A 21,530-nucleotide genomic window follows, 5' to 3' on the forward strand; every position below is an offset into this window, starting at 1 on the left:
GGGATCTGGTTCATTTCTCCAGAGAGCTTGTGAATGACCAGACGGCAGATAAAAATAAAAGATGGATGGGGTTGCACCCCTTATACTCACAAGCAATAGGGATGGGACCCGCAGAGGTGTTTTTAAACAGGGACTCAGCTGACCGCTGGCTCTTCACTCACACCTGGGATGCTCGAGTCCTAACGGCAGAGGTACGGCAGAGCTCTTCTCAAGAGAAGAGCAGGGACAGAGCGTGGAAACTGTTCAGGCACAAGGCCTGCTTTGGTAGCAGATCAGGTTGTTCGGGAGCTTACGCGAGTTCTTATAGCCGCTGTGAGCAATTGTTCCTGCATTGTTTATCTGTGGCTGTGGGAGGCGACTCTGAGTCTTGGAAAGCTGGAATTTCCTGCTCTGTGTATTTTTAATCCCTTAGATGCTCCTGTGAGACTGGAAGTATTCCTAGAAGACAGGGGAATGAAGGCCTTTCCCTTCCAACCGTAGCTTTTAGTGAAACAAGCAAGCTGCCGGTGTTTGTCTTCCTGCTCAGGAGCAGTTTATCAATAAATCTGGGAGACTTGTTACTGTGTTTATAAACGTTTCAGTGGGGATCAACTCTTGTGATGTGTTTGGGCAACGCCTGGCCCAGCTTCGCTTTGATCTCAGCTGCAACACTAATGTGCAGATACTGTTATTCAGCATTTAATACATTTGTAATTTCCCTCCCAGTTTTCAGAAATAACACTCCAAAATTTATGCAGTGCTGCTTTTGTGGGAGCAAATTACTTAGAGGAATTTCTGAAAATGAAATGGAACAGTCCTTGTCAGTTAAGAGCCAGATTTTAGATCGTGATGTATCTTCTTTATACTATAAGAGTGTACACACATACAGTAACTTGTAAATATATTATCGTAAATAGTTAGCTGCCTTTCACAACATTATTTTTGGTCTCTTTTGACAAAGAGGTTCATAAACCTCTGGGAGCCTTTACCAAGTGTTTAAGCAGACTGTCAACCGACTCTGAAACCAGTAGCCAAGTCACAGCTCAGCTACCAGGTATAAGATTAATGCAGGAATTACTGGGTAAAATTTGCAGGCTAGGGTTATGAAGGCAATCAGAGTGGTCACTTCTGAGCTTTCAAATAATTATTTATAATCTATGAAAGATTTTTCGCGGTAGAAATGAGCTGGCACTAGAACTTTGCTGAGAGTCAGTGTAATAAACGTCTTCTGTGATGGCTGGCAGCAGAATCAGCTGTAGTGCTCATCATTCACAAACTATGCTATTTAGCACAAGTTGAGGACTGGAGGAAGGGAAGGATTGTCATCACCATTGCCTAATGGAGATTAAGTCATTTGTCCAGGGTCATGCAGGAAGTAGGATAAGATAGGGTGTCCCAAAGGTACAGATCGGCGGTTTAAATTTGTTCTTCCTATCTGCTAATCTTTAAATATTCATAATAGCCAAATAATAAAAAAAAAAGGAAAAAGAAAAAAGTAAAAGAGAGAGTGCCATTGCTTTAGCAGCATGCCATCCTGTAATGCGCTTGTTTCCACTATGTAGAGTATTAATTTTAAGAAGGTCTGTATCTTAGGAGGGAGAGCCTGGAACAAGATTCCTTCGTGCCACTTGGACATCTTTTTCATATGGAACTGGCTTTGAATAAGGATTTTGTAACATTATTGTTTGAAAAGCTGGAAGCTTCTTAAGGGGTCTTTATAATTACAGAGCAACAGCCAGCCACCCCTCTTTTTCATCCCTGGCCAGGGCTGCTGTTTGGTCAAAATCCAAATCCTGCTGACTTTATTCATGGGGTCGCAGCACACTGGGTGAACAGTCACATGCAAATCACTTCTCAGGCTGGCATGGAAAAAGATTATTTGTTTCATCCTCCATCCTCCTCTCACAGCATCTGTCGGCCAGCGCTCACAGGAGCTCGAGGGAGGGGTTTCAGTGAGAGGCCTGAGAGGAAAGGCAGCTCCTTGAGAGAGGGGTTATGAATTTGCCAGTTGTCACTTACGCCTCTCCCTCAGGACTTGCAGCTTGTCCCCTGCGAGGGCACGGGCCCGTAGCAACGCACCTGGCAGGGGCCAGCCGGGGCAGGGGCATCGAGTCGTCAGCGCGCGGTGGATTAACTTAGTACGCCGTGCGGGTTGTGCCATCCCAGCCAGAGACGGGAGAGGAAAAATCTCCTCCCACACGCTTTATCTGCACATGAGTACGGGTCAATGATTTGTTTTCTGATTTTTTTTTTTTTTTTTAAAAAAACCCTATGACAGAATTGAATTTTTCATGTAAAAGTATTCTTTTTTCAGACCAGATAAGAGAGAAACACGACGCTGGAAAGGTTTGTTTCCAGCAGAACCCTGGCATGTTTTAGTTAAAAAGTAAAACACATGTCTGCTGATTTGTTCATTCCTGTTTCTCCCGCCCTCCACCATTTTCGTACAGATCCCTTAGTCTCACCCCGCCAGCCTCCCAGCCTGCTTAACTCAGCTGCTTACATGAAATTAATGGAAATTAATCAGGCAAAATAAATATAGTATCCACCCCAATTCTCTATCCAGTAGCAAAGATCTTGCGTGTGTGCATAAAACCTGTTACCGGTCCCCGGTTGCGCATACGTGAACGCATTCATTCCCGGAGAGTCGGCCGCTCTTGGCGTTCGGCAGCAGTCGTGCAGGCTTTTCCAGCAGGACAGAGCCAGCGCTGGAGGGGAGCCGAGCAGGTATCGCTCTGCGTCTGCAGAGCCGGCGTGAGCTGGTTTTGAGAGCCCACCTTTGTAAGCAATCCCACGGAGGCGAGGGGCAGGGGTAAGTTTGCACAGGGAGGGCACGCTGGCGTGATCCGTCCCTGCAGCCCACCCAGCAAACAACCAGCTGAGTTTAAACGCAGTTGTCGTAGCACGGTTGTTTGAAAACACTGTTGTAGTATCATCCTCTTGGCTGGAGGAGAATTGGGTTTTTTCCTCGAGAATCCTGTGATTAAGGCACACCATAGGGAAAGCTCTCGTGTTTCATTCCTGTCACTCTAGCTGTAGAAGACAGTTCTCGCAGGGAAGTCCCTGTCAGAGACGGTAACGGGAACCTTAAGAAATCTGCCAGGAAAATCCACCTGCGCAGCTGTACCAAGCCTCTCACAGCTTAGCTTTAGAGTGATCGTACTCAAATAATTCATTTCACATCTCTAAATACACTTGGAAAGCAACGAGGCTTGAAATCAACCCTCCAAGCATGTAAGAAAATTTAAATAATGGCAGAAAGAAGGGCTGTAGTAATCAGGAGTTAGATTAATACTTCCCATCTATGTTTCTTGCTTTCTCAACATAAAATGTTTTTTAAAACCACAACAGATTTTGTTAAAAAAAGGTTTCATTTAATTTTAATGTTTCCACTGAAAAACAGATATGATGAAAGTGTTTCAGTTAGAGGTAAATGAGTGGTGGTGGTGAATCCAGGAAATAGAAATACAGTTTCTCCCTTTTTTGTGTTAGAACATTTTGAAAAAACTTATTTTAGTATTTAAAAAAAAAGAAATATTTTTCTTAATTTCCATTTTTCAAGAAACGTTACCTTATCTTTTCCAGTCCTCTCTCGTTATTGTCAGTGTCTGCTTCTGTAACAAAACCTCACTCAAAGCAGTTCTATGTACATTGTGCATGTAGGGCTCAATACTTTGTGTGAAGGTAGCTGGTAAACTCTTAAGGTCCACAGACTCCCTATAGCAATAATTCATCACACAGAACTGGATGAATAGGATGAGAAACAGCAGATCAAATTTTTTTTTTTTCCCCAGAAGTGACAAAGGGTAATTTTTACTTTAAAAAAAAAAAAAAGCTCACATTTACCTTAAAAAAAAAAAAAAAGCCATCAGGAAAAAAAAAGACTGCTACTCAAAACTGTCTATTTACAATCTGTGAACCGGCCGGATACTCATTTACTCTAGTTCCACTGAATTAATTACTTGTACCCATGGACAACCTGACCAGGAATTTGTATTACTGAAGTCTACTTTAACAAAATTAAATACCTATCTCTTTTCAAGTGGAGACTTGCAAAATAACAACAATTTCCCTGGTGACACACTGTGAAATTTGAAGTTTCCTACACTTTGGCATCTCATGAAGTTCAGAAACACTTGCACACACAAACCTCAAGATTCACACCTGAGCAATACGACTTGTCCTCCCAGGAACAGAAGAGCATGCTGCAGAGAACAGGCAAGCTACCTTGCTTACAGCTCAGGAGAGACCAGAACACATGCACACCTCTACTCCAGAGAGGTTGTTTTCGTTTTGGTATCAGATAAAACCCAAAGGATGAGTAAAAGAAAGAAGGCAAGGTCAAGACTAATCCTTGTCCCATCAAAACAACACAAACTGCTTTTGTGTTCAGTGGAGTCAGAAGTTCACCCAAGGTTTTCGAACAGTGACGTCCTCCAGTGGGGCAGTGAGGCCAGCTGTGAGCAATAACAAGACCTGGACACAAATTTTGCAAAAGACAACAAATTCTTTAAAAGGAAAAAAATAAGAAAGCTCTAAAATACTTAATTAAAAAAAAAAAGGGGGGGGGGGAAGAAAAAAACAAAAAGCACCTTTAGAAACAGAGCAGAATGGCTCAAAGCAAAGCAAGTTTGGCAGTGGATAAAGCACAGTGCCATTGACCTTGGAAGTCTATTGAAAACCAAGGCTCACATCTAGACACAGGTCTCCGGTGAAATGAACTGGGTAACCTCGGCTCAGTTTGGGGGTTTATGGTATGTGTGCGTGATAGTAACAGCATGATAGACCCTTCTCATGGGAAGCTCTGAAATGAGTGAGGGGAAAAGAGGGTCCTGACATAGAAATCCTTCCAGATTAGAGATTGCCAGGCAATCCAGTGTGAATGCAGAGATTTGCAAGCAGAGGGCAGTATTTCATGCTAATAGTGCTAAGCAAGGGCTCGTTCTTGAAGTGAACGCCTGGAAGAGTATTATAATGTCACTGTTGGCGTTGAGAATCCTTGGGGAAGGTCAGCTGCAGTTTGAGTCCCTGGAGAGTTCTGCTGCTATGGGTTCCCTTAAACAAGACCTTCATTTGGCAGCATTTTGAAGGCACTGGAACGCCAGATGTTGCCCCAAGCATTGTTCCTAGAGAAGCTGGTCCATAGCTAGAAGCCAGAGCTCCTTTTACACATGATGGAGGAGTCATCTCAGTGGAGGTAGGTAGGTTGATTCCATCGGTACCACGATCTGTTTGCAACACAGGGAATAAAAGCTGCAATTGCCATGTTGTTAACATTTTCCCCTTGAAACAAAAATCATCGTTATTCTGTTTGTAACCTTACTTCGACTCGGCAGCCAGCAAATGATGCTTTGCTCCTATAGCAAGCTCATAGCAACCTCCCTGTTTTTCTAAGCAACATCTTCCACTGTGCTCATGATTTGACATACTACTGGGCTGTTGGACTCCCTCCACGAAAGAGGAGGTCTGATTCACGGCACAGGATGAGCCATGACTCAGAAAGCCCAGCAGCTGTGGGTAACACCCTCTGCTCTCTGCTGCTTTCGTACTAACGCAGCATCCTTGACGCGACGTAGCAGAAACTGCAAGCGCAGAGAGGCCTGAGCAGCACGGACTGTGCCAGAGTTTCACATTCAGTGAAAGAACCAGAAGGGCTCTGAGCCCGTACATGTGGCCTAATGCTTTTGTGACATCTAAAGGCAGGGCAGAGGAAAATCTTTGCTCTTGTTTCATCTGCCACTGTGGAATAGTTGCTCTGCAGCAGAGCTCTCTGGGTGGCACTGCAGGAGTGGCTGTGGAGGGGGTTATCCAAGCAGAAACAGCAAAATAAGCCTTCCTCTGCTTCCTCCACACAGGCAGCTAGGTTAGGACAGTCCTTATGGCCAGTGTTTCTATTCAGGTGTTTTGATCGTGGTTTTTTGGTTTTGTTTTGGGGCTTGGGGGTGGTGGTGGGTTTTCATCCCCCCCCCCCCCCCCTTTTTTTTTTTTAAACCAGCACAGTTTTTCAGGCAAAACCTGATTTACTATTTGTCTTCAAGCATAAAAATAGCCATATCCCAAGAACCTTCGGGTTAGATGTGAAACTTGACGTAAGAACGTGCCACCACGTAAGCTCCACGTTGCTGGAGGCTCTAAGGGCTTGCACGTTCTTCTCTAAGGCCCCGTTGCTTTGCTCCCGAGCCCTCCGATCCCTTGCCAAGGAGCGAGCTGGGCCCCCCCCCGCCTTACCCTGAAGAGTTGAAACCGGAAGAGTTCATTCCAGCTTTGGAGTTGCTCTGGGCTGTGCCGGGGCTGCTGGCATGGAGGGCACTGCCGGGGGACGAGGGCCTGCTGGAGTTCCCTGGAGAACACGATGATGTTACTGTGTAGCAGAGAAAGCAGCATAAGACTGGGATCTCCTTTTTGCCTGCCAAGGACAGCCCAAGCCCAAACGCCTCCGCCATATCTTGTACCCATCCTGTTGCTCATCTGATTCACCGTCTGCCCTGCAGCGGCAAGGCAGAATCCGTGCCCCAGCCACGGAGACAGCGGGGGTCTCCAGGACTCTGTGGCGCTTGGCTTCTGTTACTGTGAATCGCACTTCTCGAAGGAGATCTGACAATGTTCTGCTGAAGAAATGCAGTAACCTACCCCCAAGAGCTCCTCTTGTTTGGCTTCCAGGTGTGCCTGGCTCCCAAACCTGACCACCTCAGTAAAATTCACCCAGGATTATCCTGGGAACGTTATCACGCCCAGGAAGCTTTCCGTGTCTTTGCTCCAGCCGAGAGAAAGACTCGGCTGTTCTTACCCCTCGTACACTAGTTATGCGGGGATACCTTCCCTGGGTCTTACTGAGAGTGGCCTGCAAACGTGACGTAGAAACCAAGTAGTCAGAGAGGAAGAGCAGAGGAAGGAGGGAAGGAATGGTGACGCAGGTTTTCCGAGACTTACCAGTCCCAGGCATGGTGCTATGCACTGGATTGACGGAGAGGGGCCCCAAGGACCCTGAGGTAGAGACCTAGAGAGAAGCAGAAGCAACCAGTAAGCAGTTGGCACTCTGAGGGCATAGATCACGAAATGCCACTCCTTTCACATTCCCTTTAGAGTGTGCTGGCTCCCAGGCAGACTTCTTACCTACATCTGAGGCTCCCACAGATATTTCTATTCATACTCTAGCGCCATTCCCATATCCAGGGCGAAGAAAAGAAACCAGAACGAACATTACGTGTGCTTGACGCTCTCTACACGTGTCTGAATTTATGGATCAGCTATAGAAAAGCCTGAAATTATCAAACGCAAGCCAAACTTGCTGAAGTCCAGAGATCCAGTCAGTAGGAGCTGCTGCCCTTTGGATGTTTCAGCCTGGACATTCTCAGCCTGAAACTTCCCAGATCACTCTGGTCTTGGGCACAAATAATCCCTTTTCTTTTAGGGAGTTCTTGATGGGTGAGAATTCTCAGGTGACAATTAGTAATTTGGTGGCTGCAATCAAAGCGAGCCTGGGGCATTTGCTGTTCGACCATGATGCTTTAACTACAGGCAACACGTTGTTCAGAATGACTGATGAGCAAAGGCATATTTTATACAACGCATGTGCAGGGAAATTATTCACCAAAGCTACTGCTTTAAAAAATTCATGGCTTGCAAGCAGCATTTTGTGTTTGTGACTGTAAACCAAATGTGTTGTGCAACAAGTGACCAAACTTCTTGTGATGTTTTCCTGCCTTCTCATGGATAATTCCAAAACCCAGAAGATTTCAAGATAAAATATTGCTTGCGATTACGTACTCTCCCTCCCACTCACATGTGCCCCAGCACTAACAACACCGTAGGGAGGTTCCTGCCACTTTGTTATGTGGAAGCAACTAAGCAACTATTAACTAGCAGAAATGCAATAGCAGCTTGTTATCCACAGTAGCCGCTGACAGTAGATCACAAGGACACACTTTTACCAACTCTCACAACGGTTGCTCTTTTCCTTGTTCTTCCTGGCAATGAAAATATGCTTGCCAAAATGCGAATGCACAACATGAGAGAAGGACAGTTAGCGCTCCTGAAGTGTATTCTGCATTTCTGCACAGATGTAAACCAACAAACTGGTATGTAAATGGTTACCAGTAGGTTTCAGAGTTAACAACTAAACTGACATGAGTGCATGTAATTCTCATTCCATGGAATGCTGATTCCTCCTCCGCTAACTTTAGAAAGCTTTTATTTACCAATCTCAGGGTGAAACGTTTTGGGATAGCACCCCTGTTTGTATAGATTATCCTACAATTAAACTGACCCGTACCTTCTAGGAAAATTGTATTTTCTTTCTACTATTTTCTTTAATAGAATAAAAATAAATGTTCTGTAAATGTGGGCATGAGATTCCATTAAAATTTGGAAGTTGACTATGTGCCCAATCCGTGGCTAGCCCAGCTGCCTCTCTGCACACTCCTGCAGGTATAATCCCACCCCGGACTGTGGAGCAGGCTTGCAAGCGACTCAGGGACTTGCGTGTACAAGAAAATGTCCTGTCCTATTTCCTTTTCCAGCAAATCCTCCCACCCTTTTCTCCTCCAGGATGGCATGTAGACCTCCTTATTCCAAAGTCTCTCACCAGTCTGGAATTGTAGATAGGTGATTTGATGGGGGACGGCATCGGGCAACTGATCCGCTTTTCCTTCTGGCGCCGGTTGCAGAACCAGACCCGAACCACCTCCTTTTCCATGGAGAGCTGCTCTGCTATCAAGGATATCTCCTCTGAACTGGGCTTGGGGTTCTGCTAAGAAAGGGCAGGAGGTTAAAGAAAGCCCCAAAAAGTTGTAACCGATGGCATCAACCTATGCTTCTGCTGTTGGAAAGGCGGAGGGCACGTGGGTGTTGGCTGTGAACTGGGGAGGAGAGAAAATTTGCTTCTAAGACAAAGGGTAAATATTTGGTGAGAGTTTACGTTCTGTGAACCAGAAAGTGCCTCTGATTCAACATCAGGTCTCATAGAATCGGTGGGGGATGAGTCACAGTACCTGACCCTGTTATTGCATAACGCACCACACTCTTTGATCTTCACAGCACCCTAAATCGTTGCTTGGGGGTGAAGCTAATGACTGATGGTCGTCTTATCACTACGCAGGGCGCACAAGCTCCGAGTGCTGATTGTACGCCTACCTGCACCATCTCAGAAGAGCCATTTCTTCCTTTCTTCCTCCGCCCCTCATTTATAAATGGAAATAATAGTACCTATCTTTTTTCCGACTCATTCATTTTCTGGTGCATTTGACAACATTTAGCTCGATGGGGTTTGATCTGAGTTGGAAACTTGAGGGTCAAAAATACCTAGCACAGGGATGTCAAGACAGTTTTCCCATCCCCTCATACTAGCTAAAAATGAGGTACCCATAATGATCTGACAATGACTGTCTTTTGTTCTCATGAGCAGTCTTAGGAGGAAATTTTGGTATGATCAGATATGAGGGAGAAATCAAGAAAAAATGAGGGCCGGTCAAAAACAGTTTTGATGAAAAGTTTTCAATGCACAATTTAGTCCTACTGATTTAAAGCTCTGTTTGCTCTCTGTAATGATTTTTTTTCTTGAAAATCTTGATGCTTAAAAAGTACAAGGCTCTACTTCTGAAATGATTCAGCAGCAATATCTGGAGCAACTAGTTCTGTGGTCTCACAAGACCTGCTTAACGGGGCATCCGTTTCTGTGCTGCGCTGCGGCCACGTAGTTCCCGCGGCACACGCCTGCGGCTGGCAAAGGGGAGAGGTGGGTGCAGGAGCTCAGCTTCGACTGGGGCACTGATCAGTGGGCGATAATGGGGAGGTGTGGTGGTGAAACTGTAATTCCTTTAAAACAACATTTACCAAGGAAATAATTGGGTCTGATTTCTTCGGGTTTGACACTTTTCCTCTGTTAACCCCTTCAAGCATTTTCTAACCTGCTATCAAACCAAACAAAACCAAAAAAACAAAAAAAAAATCTCTTTTTTTTGAGGATTCAGTGCTGCTATGACCTAGCAAATACCAAACTCAGAAAGAGTTCGCAACACATTGAAAGATTTTCCCCTCACATCTTGAAATCTTTTCTCCAGCGTGGAGCGAATGTTGGTCTCAATGCTGGTTCGCTTCTTTCTTTTCCGTCCAAACATCTCATTCACCGAGGGGTAGGAATTGGGAGTGCTCATGGAAGAATCCAAAGGAGCAGATTCTGGGTAAAAAGGGAGGGGAAGAGAGATATTAAAGAAGATAATTAGTTATTGTCATTCCTAGATCCTTTCTGGGAACTATGACACCTCCTAAAATAAGTAAAACGTTCCTACGTTGTGGATCCTTCCTCTAATAATGATTAAAATTGTTCCAAGAATTTTGTCCCAAATCCGTCGATGATTTTGTCCGAAACAGGAAAGAAATGTGAGTGCTAAAATTTTAATCGAGACACTATTTTTCCTTTTTTGCAGCTTGATCTCCAGCCCATTCTGATGGGGACCACACGTTTTCCAGTGATTTAATTTCACACAGCTAAAGACGGTGACACACACCGCTGAGATCAGGCCTCACATAGCTGAGACACCTCTTGGCACAAACCGGTCGAACACGTGGCTCCCGACGGGCGGGTGAAGCACATGAGACCGATGCCGCTCCTGCAGTGGTCTGCAGCCAGCAGAGGACACCAGCCCAATCCTGCTGCTACTGGGGATTCCCCTTGCAGTGCTACCTTTCTTTTCTAATTACTGCCCACGGGCACTGAGGAGTCATCCCTTCCTACTCTTTCCGGGACTGAATGGACTAGCCCAGCGATTTGCAACAGAGCAAGAGGCGATGCAGGAAGGGACTGCCCCAGACACCAAATTGCAATGTGAATCCTGTATCTCGTCAGAGTGAAAGAACAGATGTGGTTTGACATCTAGGCTGCTGTGCAACCTGCGGTGTGATCCTCGGAGGGAAGCAGTCTGTTACCAACCCAGCCACGGATCTGAGAGGTCTTAGCTGCAGCTCCAATTTTCCTGGCTTTTATTGGAGGTTCCTGGATGGATTCTCTCGTCCTGGCCCAGACTAGTGGCATTTCTGCAGGTAATGTCACCTACCTGCATCACTCAGCCACTTTTCCAGCAGGGGTTTGAGCTTGCACATGTTCTTAAAGCTCAGGTTGAGAGCCTCAAAGCGGGAGATGGTGGTCTGGCTGAAATCATTGCCATAGAGCTTCCCCATGGCAAGTCCAACATCACCCTGCCAGAGGAGATCCAAATCACAGCATGAGCCCAGAAAAAACCCTTACAGCTTCCTGCTGTCATACCACCTCCCATGCTGCTTCCAGAATAGGTGCAGCCAAGTTTCCATGACCCACCTTCCAGAGACAGTGACTTCTCTTCCCACAGGAGTCAGCCCCACACCCCTGAGCCTTTGGTGTATTGATGAAGGTGCAGATAATGAGGTCACGGTAATGAGGTGTTAGGAACGGTTTGTCTCTTCATGTGTTTGGAAGGGGGTGCTCCAAAGAAAGCCAAAGTGTACCTAACCCAGCCCTTCCTCCATCCACACCGCTGCCACAAACTTCCCCAGTCCAACATGTCCACATCATAAGTGACACCACCCTTCCCACCGATGAGGCTGCTTACCTGCGTGAACCCCAATTTGATTCGCCTTTGTTTGAAAGTCTTAGCAAACTTTTCCAGCTCCTCCAGGTCACTGGGTTCCTCGGATGCTCCTGATGGAGTTAGGTGCTTTGCCACTTGCAAATGTTGGGGTACGTCCAGGTGGGGTTCAACCGACGAGCCAGGGAGTCCAGAGCGGCTCACAGCCTGTTAAAACAACAACAACAAAGACGCGTAGAGTCACAACAACAGAAAAGCACAACATTTTCTCTGCCATTTGCCCTTAATGAAGCAGCACTTTTTGTAAATGGGTGCTTCTCAGGGTGGGACTGTATGTTGAGGCAAGTTACCTGTGATGCCAGGCTGGGTCCCGGCTGGGACAGGAGAAGGCTGCCCTGTTGCTGAGGGAAGGAGAGGAGGTTTGGCTGCAAAGCTGGTGAGAGGAGAAGAAGAGATGCATCTGATCAGACCAGCTCCTTCATCAGCACCTAGGCATCTGAACATCACTCTGCACAGGAAAGGCTCGTGAAGCTCTGAATGGGAAGCATTAGCTAGCTCTCGTTCGAAATATGAGCATTTCGGCCATTGCCAATTTGGATGGGTCTGAGTTGGATTATAGAATCACAGACCGGTTTGGGTTGGAAGGGACCTTAAAGCCCATCTAGTTCCAACCCCCCTGCCATGGGCAGGGACACCCTCCTCTAGACCATTATGAGAAAGGAAAGGTTCTTTAGCCTGAAAGGGATTGTTACAATAATGACGTAGATAAAATATCTCACCCACTGATCCCTGCCTGTAGCTCATTAACCTGAGGCTGAACTAGGGCATAGACATTTTACATAGATATCTAACTTTGATTTTAGATGCCAAACAGCAGAGTATTTACTACATCCATAGTGGTGATCTTTCCCAGCGCTGAATCACTGTAGCTGTTAAAAAAAAAAAAAAAAAAAAGAAAGTGCATCTTATTGCCAATACAACTTTCAGCCACTTGATCTTGTTAAAAAAAAAATATATATATAAAAATTCTGATCCTGCAGTTAATCTCATGAGCCTACCCACTCTGCTTTCTGCTATACATTTCATATGAAGTGTCATTCTGAAGTCATTTGACCCGTTCTTTTCTACCCTACTGTCTTTCAAATAAATTTAATTTCTTTTGGAATATATGAACTGACATAAAATGATGAGATGAAAAAAGAAGGGAAATCTATAGAACTAACAAAAACTAGTATTTATGGAGACTGCGTAATTGTTTAGTTGACAAACTGCCAAGTACAAGCCTATATCTCTTACAGGGAACATCCTAAAGGATTAAGTAGCGACCAAAGCAGTGTAGTTCCCCAGAAATTTAGTTAGGTTCTTCAGGTTTGTTGTGGGAGAAGCCTATAGAATTTACTGAGGATTTATAACCTTTCTTGAAACAGTCAATATATTCTATTGATTGTAACTGACAATTATAGGGAAAACTATATAAATTTATGGACTTCTGCTAAAAAAAAAAAAAGGAAAAAAAAGAACATCTCCAGAATCAATCATTCCCCCCCTCTCTCTCTTTCTGTCTTTCCTTTTTTAATTTAGATCCGAATGTGCAGGATCCCATTTATTTATTTAGATTGGTGTTTCAATAAGCCTCCTCTAATGCTGGAACAACTTTGAATTTCAAATGCAGGCTGGTAATGAGGTGCACATTTTTAACAGTGAAGGTAATTAATCACCGGAATGGCTTGCCTAGGGACATGGCGGATGCTCTGTCATTTGGAGTCTTTAAAATCATGATTGAACACCTTTGCGAAAGCTAAGCTCTAGCTCAAATGAAAATTATGGACTGGATTCAGGAATCACCGGTTTGACAGTTGATGAGACCGAGGCTGTGTTTTCATACGATGAAGACTTCAGCAGCAATATTCTGGCTGACAGCATTCCCAGCATCTACCTGGCTGCTTGTTTCCACCTTTACGGCACAGAGCTCTTGCCCCCTCATTCAAGCGTGCCAGCGCTAGCTGCAAAAGGGCTGCGCGATGAATCGCATCAGGGCATAATGAATCAGACCTGGGAACTCCTCTGGCTTAAAAACAGCTTTAAAACACGAAAATCAAACCAAACGTTTGTCCTCTTGGAACGGTGAAACCCACAGCCAAGTCCCTTTGTCCATGAAATCCACGAACTGATGTACCCGTCCGTCAGAACTCAGGGAACATTGCGGTTGGTCCCATGATGGCCCGAGGGACAACTTCAGGAGTATTTCACACATCTCTCTGGTATGAAGAACGTTCCACCTGTATCTGTACCAGACAACTAATTCCACAAAACCAATCTGTGCCCTCACTTTCACTCCCCAGCGGCTGTGCGTGCACATGGCAAAGGGTCATTAAGACTTGGCAATCATCTATTCAAATGGAAATGCTCTTGCACAAAAGGCCGGCTACTGGCCAGAATACCCAGTCTTTATCACGTCTGGAACCAGAAGGGGTCATGGCCAAACAAGTGGCCATCTGTTGGAGGGGTTAGAACTGCCAAAGGAAGTAACATAGCAGAAGAAACTCTCAGTCTATAAAAGGAAGCAAGATCTGTTTTCCAGTGTAATGTGTTTCCTATTATACATGAATAAAAGCAGAGAGTAAGCAATAGATTAGCCTGACTCTGCCATTTCACACAAACTAAATTCTAGATTATTGTTAAATATACATCAGGTAGTTTTCTTATACATCACTCAGCATCATTTGGCAGAGAGAAGAGCATATGTACTGTCAGTGAGAAGTAGGTTTCCCACTCGCCTACAATATAATATGCTTTTGGAGCGTACGTGCCGTTGCATTCAAGCCACAGAGATTTTAAGGTTTTAATACTTAATTTTCAGTCACACGCAGGGATCTCTGTGTCGGAAGAAATCAAGAATGTGAGCGAAGGACCAAAGTCCCTTTGCGTATGTCAGGTTATAGATCAAAGACTATGTTTGTCTGTCCACAAGCAGCATAAAACTTCATCAACAGCATGCCTGTATCCCCGTTGTTGGAGAAATGCCACAAAAAATATCGGTGGTAAAAATAGAAACACAGGGACTTTCTCAAGCACTGAGTTCAGTCCTTAGTCCTTTCATCCCTCTCACGAAGCTGATTACACTCTGTTTCAGAAGCACTTAGACCTCCTGTCCTCTCCTGCCCCACGGCTTGGAGCGAGATTTGGGAACAACCGCTGGCAACTCCGAAACTCTCAGCTCTCATCCCTGGGTTGCTCCTGGCTAGGTTAGATCTGTTTGTTCTAGTGCCAGCATCGTCCTTCCACCCGAGCAGCTCAGCTCCTTCCCTGGATTTACTCTCCCTCTAAGGTACTCGGAGAAATCAGCTCAAGCTCTCATCAGTTTTCCGGAAGAAATAAAGAGCGCTAACCCAGAGAGACCGGGGGCCCAGGCAGGCTGCAACTGCTCCCCAAGGAGCAGGCTCCCCGCTGTCTTGCTGAAAGCCAACCAGATGCTGCCCCGAGTTTCAGAGGTGGGATCCCTACCAGGTCTGCAAAGACTGGCCCCAAGGTGGCACTCGTGGTGCACACAAGCCACAGGTGCCAGGAGCATCTCCTTGACTGTACCCTTCCCGGAGCAGCTACACGCCTACGGGATCATCCAGGTGTGGGACCCAGCACCGGGGAAGAGCAGGGGAAAATGCATCCGGTAACACAGCAGGGTAGCAGACACCATCATGCTGGGAAAACGTAACGGGCCAGATTAAAAGCGGCAGTCACGAGAAGGGAGGTTTTTCCTAGATATGTATCTGCTTATAACAATGTCCCTTTCAGCTTTTATTGCTCTTACCTTGTTGCCCGGCCTGAGACTGAGACAGAAGAAACTGGGGAACTGACTGCATGTGACCAGGAAGCAATACAAGCTGCTGCAGGGTGTGAAGAGAGCTCATATCCTACGGGAAAAAGCAGAGGGAACAACGAAACTCAGAGATGCCTGCTCTTCACACAGCATCACCTCTCCTACCAGAGCTTCTCTGCTCTTTTATACTGTCCTTGACCCCATTCGCACTTTTCATTTAATTGCCAACACACCGGACTTGTGTAATTCGTGCACTGGAGAGCTCCAGGATCTGAAGTTTTCTGCTATATAAGAAGAATTCTGTGCACACACAGACATCCACGTGCAGAATTGTCTACTTTTATCTGAAAAAGTAAATTCTTGAAAAATGACATTTTTGAGGCACTGAGGATCAAAACCTGGTTGTTAGAAGAAACAGTGAAACCTCCCGGATTTCAGTTTCTTCCAGATAACGTATTTCCAGAGAGCGAACTCCCTAAAATTACACAGCAAATTGCAGCTGGCTGTCTCATCTCACAACCACCGAGAGCCTACTTTCCACAGAAGGCTGATTTCCCAGCCAGCCGTATGCTGAGACGGGAAAGAAGCGATGCCTGGAAGCACCTGATTCTCTGCACCAACAGCAAACACGTTGCAATGGACACGGTGACCAGATGCAAAACCATTTCCCGTTCTTTCCCATGTAGCTGCCAGGAATTCCCCACCTCGCATTCAGCAGCGCAGGCAATAGGTGCTGAGAGATGAGGATTAAACCCTAGTGCTCTTTCACATTACTGGGGTCCTGCCCCAGGTCCGTTGTTGGGATTAGGGGCTAAGGGCTTGCATTTGCTAGGGACAGACACAAAAAAAAAAAAAATTACCCCAATAAGATCAACTCTCTTTAGAGGTTCATTTTCAAAGGAGCTCATTACTCAATAAGATGAGCTCTTTGAGCTTCTTAAGAACTGTTTTGAAGCCTTGTGGAACTTGAGCAGTCCCTGAATTGTGTAAGGGACCTGAATACCCCACGAAAGAATGAGGGAAGAGATTACTGAGCTGCTGCATGGCCTCCTGGCATCTAATGCCCACCAGCATTTAACAGGAGTTAAGTGCTAAACTCCAATTTTTTACCGTAGGGAAAAAAAAAAATTCCCTTAAGGAGTTAATTTCTTCTCTGGTGTAAATCAATTGGAGCCAACATATTCAAGGATGGCTATACTGGTTCAGTTCAAGAGTTAATCTTGCCTAGGATCCTATCTCCAATGATGGCATTAACCAGGCGTTCATGAAATAGGAAGACCAGGGCAACATATCTAACATTTCCCCCTTGGTGCTGTCTCAGCCTCGAATTGTTTTCAGTTCAAGGGATTTCCTGAGGATAGGTTTGCCTACTTAGTAAACCCTCAGAGGAAATCTCTTCCAAGTACGTGTCCAGTCTACCTTTGATCCCACGTAAAACTTTCTGCAGAAAGGAAAGAGGCTGAGGAGGAAGCTGACTTTTGCCAACACAGATTCGCTTTTCCAATTTAGCGTCCATCATACCCTCAAGTTTCCTTTTGTCACTGTCAAAAGGCGTACGCAATTTGGCAAGTGTCTCAAAGCCAGCCTCTTCTCCAGAGGTTCGCTAACCAGTGAACAATTTCAGACTTCTGGATCACCGATGCAGCAAGGTCACTTACCCCGGCGATTTGGCTTCCGGGCATCATTGATGATCCCTGCACGAGGTGACCTGACCTAGGGGGGATTGCAGATTGCAAGGAGTCACTGAGGTCTTCGGTTTTAATCTGAAAAAGAGCAAAGTAACCGTAGCGTTAGAGGGCAGACACAAGGGGATGCAGAAGGTCTGGGATGACTGGGAGGGATCGGGAAGGGGCTCCTTTCAGAGAAAAGTTAGAGGTCAGGTCACTGCCTGCTTCCGTCCCCGGCTTTGCAGAAAGGCATGGTCATTCCCCACATCTGCTCTCCAGTTTATGACACAGACATAGTTTTCCTGCTCCGCCAAGCCAAGGGGAGGTTTGCAGTTTGCTCAGTTAAAACAAATTAATTAAAACAGTTTAGGAAGCAACCAAGTTCCAATGACTTAGCGGGGTTTAAAGGATGTGAGTGCTTTCCTCAGAAAAAACACTGAGGCATTTTGTGGAGTTGTAAGGAAGACAAGAAGCAATTCCCCTTTACAGATCACGACTCGCAACCCAGCGGCGGGGCTGGCTACAGGTGGCCTCTCATTTTATTCTGCGGGTGGCAGAGAACGGTACAAAGGGATGGGAAAGGAAAGGTCATGAAGTAAAAGACCACAATAAGCCGCGTAATCTTCCAAACTTGAAAATGCAGCACCCCAGGCACCAGCTCGGCTTCTACCAGAAAGCAACAAGAAATTGTACTGATCAGGCAAGGAAAAAAGAACTGGAAAACTTCACGGGTGTCATCCCCTTGCCCAGTGGTCATTTTCACCACTTCAATGTTCAAGAAAGATTCCTATCTACAAAAAAAAAAAAAAAAAAAAAAAAATCATGATTCCTGAGTCCACGTTCTTAAGAGAAGAATTTACTTGCGGACCAGAACTGAATCCTCGCATCTGGTTTATTCCACAGTTTCCATGTTGATTTCTAACATTGTTACTACGTTAAAAAACAAACAAACCAAAACCTCTTACATGGCTTTGTACTGGCTGAAATCCTTTGGTAAGGCTGGCTGGGACAGGAGAGAGGGGGACCTGGCTGGGTAGATTTTAGAAGTTTTTAGATTAATTCCTGAAAGCTGTCGGAAGAGTGTCTATGTGCAGATGCCATGCACAGGAGAGAGAGAAGTCATACAGAACTCTTATAACACGTTTTCTCTAAGAAAAGATCCAAGCAAACAATTTCCAAGATTAGGCTCGAGTTTTTCCTAAGCGTGAGAATGCCTGGCACAAGGCTGACACGATCGGTCTCATTCCTCTCCTAAACCTTTCCAGTGCAAGAAGAGACTCCAGTTCCCACAAACTGGAAAAACCAGGAGGACAGCAGAAAGGACATGTCTTGAAAGCCCTGTCCACAGGCTCGGCATTGCAGATTCACCCTTACTGCCAGGGCTAAATCTCACCATCTCCCATCAAATTACTCCCAAGCCCAACATCCCCCAGAAGACAAGCGGGGTCGCGTTTGCTGGGGTTTTGCAGTGCTGATGTGGACTTTGGATCATACAGCCTCCTACCAGCAGAGGGGGACAAGAAATTCAGCTTTTAAAAACAATGGCCCAAGCGAATATTTTTGGTTGAGGGAGGCTGTATTTCAATTTGACTAAAGCAAACAAATACACAAATCTCCACAGGAGCAAGAGCAAAAGAGAAAATGTGACCACAAGAGGCTGGGAGCTGCAGTGCGGGGAGCTGGCCCTGCGACATTAACCTCTGCATTTTGGAAGGTGCTACGCAGAGCGAAGAGAATTACATCTCCTTTCATTGCAACCGTAGCTCTGGACACTGCCAAAACTAGTTTTGCAATAATACTAGATCCTTGCAACAAGAGTTATACATGCTACAAATTCCAGTTCTTTCCTACCTTTCAGGTTGGCATGATCATCCCTCTTAGCCTGGCGAAAGCAATCGGATGGAAAGATCTTCTTGATCACTATCAGTGTGGATAGTGTCTAAGTTACTAAATGTTAGACAAAAGGCTCAGGAGAATACACCGTTACCCCTGAGCCATCCAGTCACTGCAGGCAAACGGTTTTATGCACGTTTTTCTTTCTGAGGGTGCATTAAAAAAGCGTCATCCGAGCCAAAAAGCAAAAATAAATTAAAAAAAAAAAAAATTACCCCTGCTTGCATTTCATGTGTGTCTGCCTCACGTAACGCAGTCATCCAAGTCTGAACAGTCCCAAAAAGAAGTTATCCGCGTCTTAGAGAACAAGGCACTTGATCCCACCTAAGTTATGATCCCAATAAGAGTAGAGTGTTGAAGAAGCACAAGCCATTTCCAAACTGAAATCAATTTTTACAGCTGCCAAGCGGAATGATTTGGAAGCGTTCCAGGGTGAAAGGGGTGTGTAGCTGCATCCCGGCATCGCACAATATGAGAACAGGAGGTGGGTTTGGCAAAGGACCGGTTCCCGATTTAAAAACAACAACATCTCCCACTGCTCCTTCCCCCGTCCCTGGAATTCTCTGGCTCCCTCCTGCGCAGTGGGCGGAAACCTGGGTGTTCCTGACAAATCCTTCTTCTCCCCTGCACCTATTTTCATTGGGTTTAGGTTCAAATTTACCTCTCCCTCCTCTTCCTCTCCCCAACAGGCCTGCAGCTGGCTAATTGTTCTTTAGCGAGAGTTCGGGGTATATCCAAAACTTTTGGGATGGTTTATGCAAATACCGCACCTTCATTTTTTCCCTGGCTAAACCGGCAGTATTACCAACTGTACATTAAAAAAACCAAAACCAAAAACCCCAAAAAACCACACACATTGTGGGCGAGGCCACTCAATATCATGAGACTCCCTTAAAATAATGTAAATTTCAAATTAATAAGACAAGGAGAGGAGTTGCCTTTTCTTTTCCCAGTGCATCTGACTTGTATTTGCAGGCATTTTCTGCAAATATGAGAAAAGTTTTCTGTAAGGAACCAAAAAAAGGTCGACACGGTCACAGAATCACCTTGTGGAGGTATTTGATGAGAACCCTGCTAAAAGATGGTGAGCGAGCAACAACGATTTAGTTAAAACCAGGACCAGATCCCCCACTGCGGTTCCTCGGCACCTCGGTTTTACATGACAATCAAGCCAGACAGGGGATGGGGAACAAGAAGGCGCCGAGAGCAAACCTAAGTTTCCTACCACTGAATTTGATCTGGGGGAATATCGCTCTCTAAGGAAAAACGAACTCGTGCGACAGCGGGAGCCAGCAACGCACTGCAAACGCATCCTGCGCGCTGACGCCTCGGGAGAGGCGCGGAGCCTGGGTTGCCAGCTGCGAATCCACAGGGACCTTCTTCCCCTTGGAGTCTCCGGGCTGGGCTGGGAGCAGCTTCGAGCTCCTCCGGAGGAGGTAACGGCAGGTGGCGGCACCGGCGCGTAGAGCTACCTACGGCTTCTCCGGGATAGGAAAGGAATCACGCTTGCAAATCTCAAGTGGATGTTTTCACAGCCTTAAAATAGGGTCAGCTGCCCCCGAGCAATCAGAGTGAAAAACACAGGAAGGGTGACTGGATGGAAAGAGAGTCCTTTCCTTGGTTGGCTAGCACATCTGCTGGGCCTGGCCAAGGATGGATTGTTTCTTACCTATCTCTGGCCTAAAAACAAAAACAAAAAGCAAAACAAACTAAGAAACATATTGAGGGCGATGGAAAATGATCAAAGCTCTTCAGCTTGCTTGCGTAACCGATTTGTGGAAGGTGTTTCATAAACATTTCATAAGAAGGAGAATTATGAAGAAAACATCTCCCAACCTGCCTGCAATTACTGCACAAACTCTTCCTTACCAGTAGGAAGAAGGGGAGGAAAAAAAAAAGTAAATCTGTTTTGTAACTGATCTGTGAACTTTTGGCAAACATTCGGCTCATGAAAACATCCTGCAGACGGATTGCAAAGCTGTAAAAAGACAGCCTTACATGAGGAACTTGGAAAGATTCACCTTAGCAGCTCTGATTTCACCGCGTGGAAGGCCATACCTTTCCGACAGACAGACCGACCGGCCCGCGTTTGATTCAATGGACTGACGGCCGGATCTCCCATCTGTTGGGCAGGACTCCGGCTGCAGCCCTCCTCGTATAAGCCCGGCTTAGGGTCACTGCTCACTGGTGATCTGAATTGGTCTTCCTCATCTATCAGACACCAAAGCAGCCAGCCTGAATGCGGCCCCAAGACACCTCCTTTTGATGAGCGCTTCTGATGTAATGTGAGCACTGCTCCTTCATCCTCTTCACAAAGATGGGACCCACTGATTCAGCACCCAGAGCCTCAGATGCTCTCCCCAAATCTAGATAAGAGACCCCCGTGCCCTGCCGGAGTGAGGCCGTTAAAGCCGTGTCAGCCTTTTCCAGTACCAGTTATTACGCCTTATTGTAAGATAGAAGACAATCATATTTGTTGTGTAGTTTCTATTTAGACAGTAACCTCTTTGAAACAGATATTTATCTGCCTTCGTATCTGGCTTATCTCGTAGTCAGCAACTCACAACTGTTAAAGAGTTTGACTTACTCACAGCCCCCCTCCCTCCGTTGCAGAAC

The 21,530-nt window shown here is 45.8% G+C and overlaps 1 protein-coding gene across 1 annotated transcript in view; it reads right to left on the reverse strand.

Moving 5' to 3' along the window:
* Positions 1–5,074: 5,074 nt before the first annotated feature.
* POU2F3 (POU class 2 homeobox 3) overlaps positions 5,075–21,530 on the reverse strand; it is a 42,467-nt gene continuing 26,011 nt past the window's right edge. The window contains exons 5-14 of the mRNA XM_054803094.1: positions 17,013–17,117; positions 15,346–15,448; positions 11,888–11,970; positions 11,562–11,744; positions 11,031–11,172; positions 10,017–10,153; positions 8,564–8,725; positions 6,910–6,976; positions 6,208–6,340; positions 5,075–5,207 (exon numbers count right to left, since the gene is read on the reverse strand). Of these exons, the coding sequence (XP_054659069.1) occupies positions 5,168–5,207; positions 6,208–6,340; positions 6,910–6,976; positions 8,564–8,725; positions 10,017–10,153; positions 11,031–11,172; positions 11,562–11,744; positions 11,888–11,970; positions 15,346–15,448; positions 17,013–17,117 (1,155 nt within the window). The 3' untranslated portion in view covers positions 5,075–5,167. The remainder of the gene's footprint in view (positions 5,208–6,207; positions 6,341–6,909; positions 6,977–8,563; positions 8,726–10,016; positions 10,154–11,030; positions 11,173–11,561; positions 11,745–11,887; positions 11,971–15,345; positions 15,449–17,012; positions 17,118–21,530) is intronic.

Source organism: Grus americana, chromosome 24, assembly GCF_028858705.1.
Source record: "Grus americana isolate bGruAme1 chromosome 24, bGruAme1.mat, whole genome shotgun sequence".
Taxonomy (NCBI): domain Eukaryota; kingdom Metazoa; phylum Chordata; class Aves; order Gruiformes; family Gruidae; genus Grus; species Grus americana.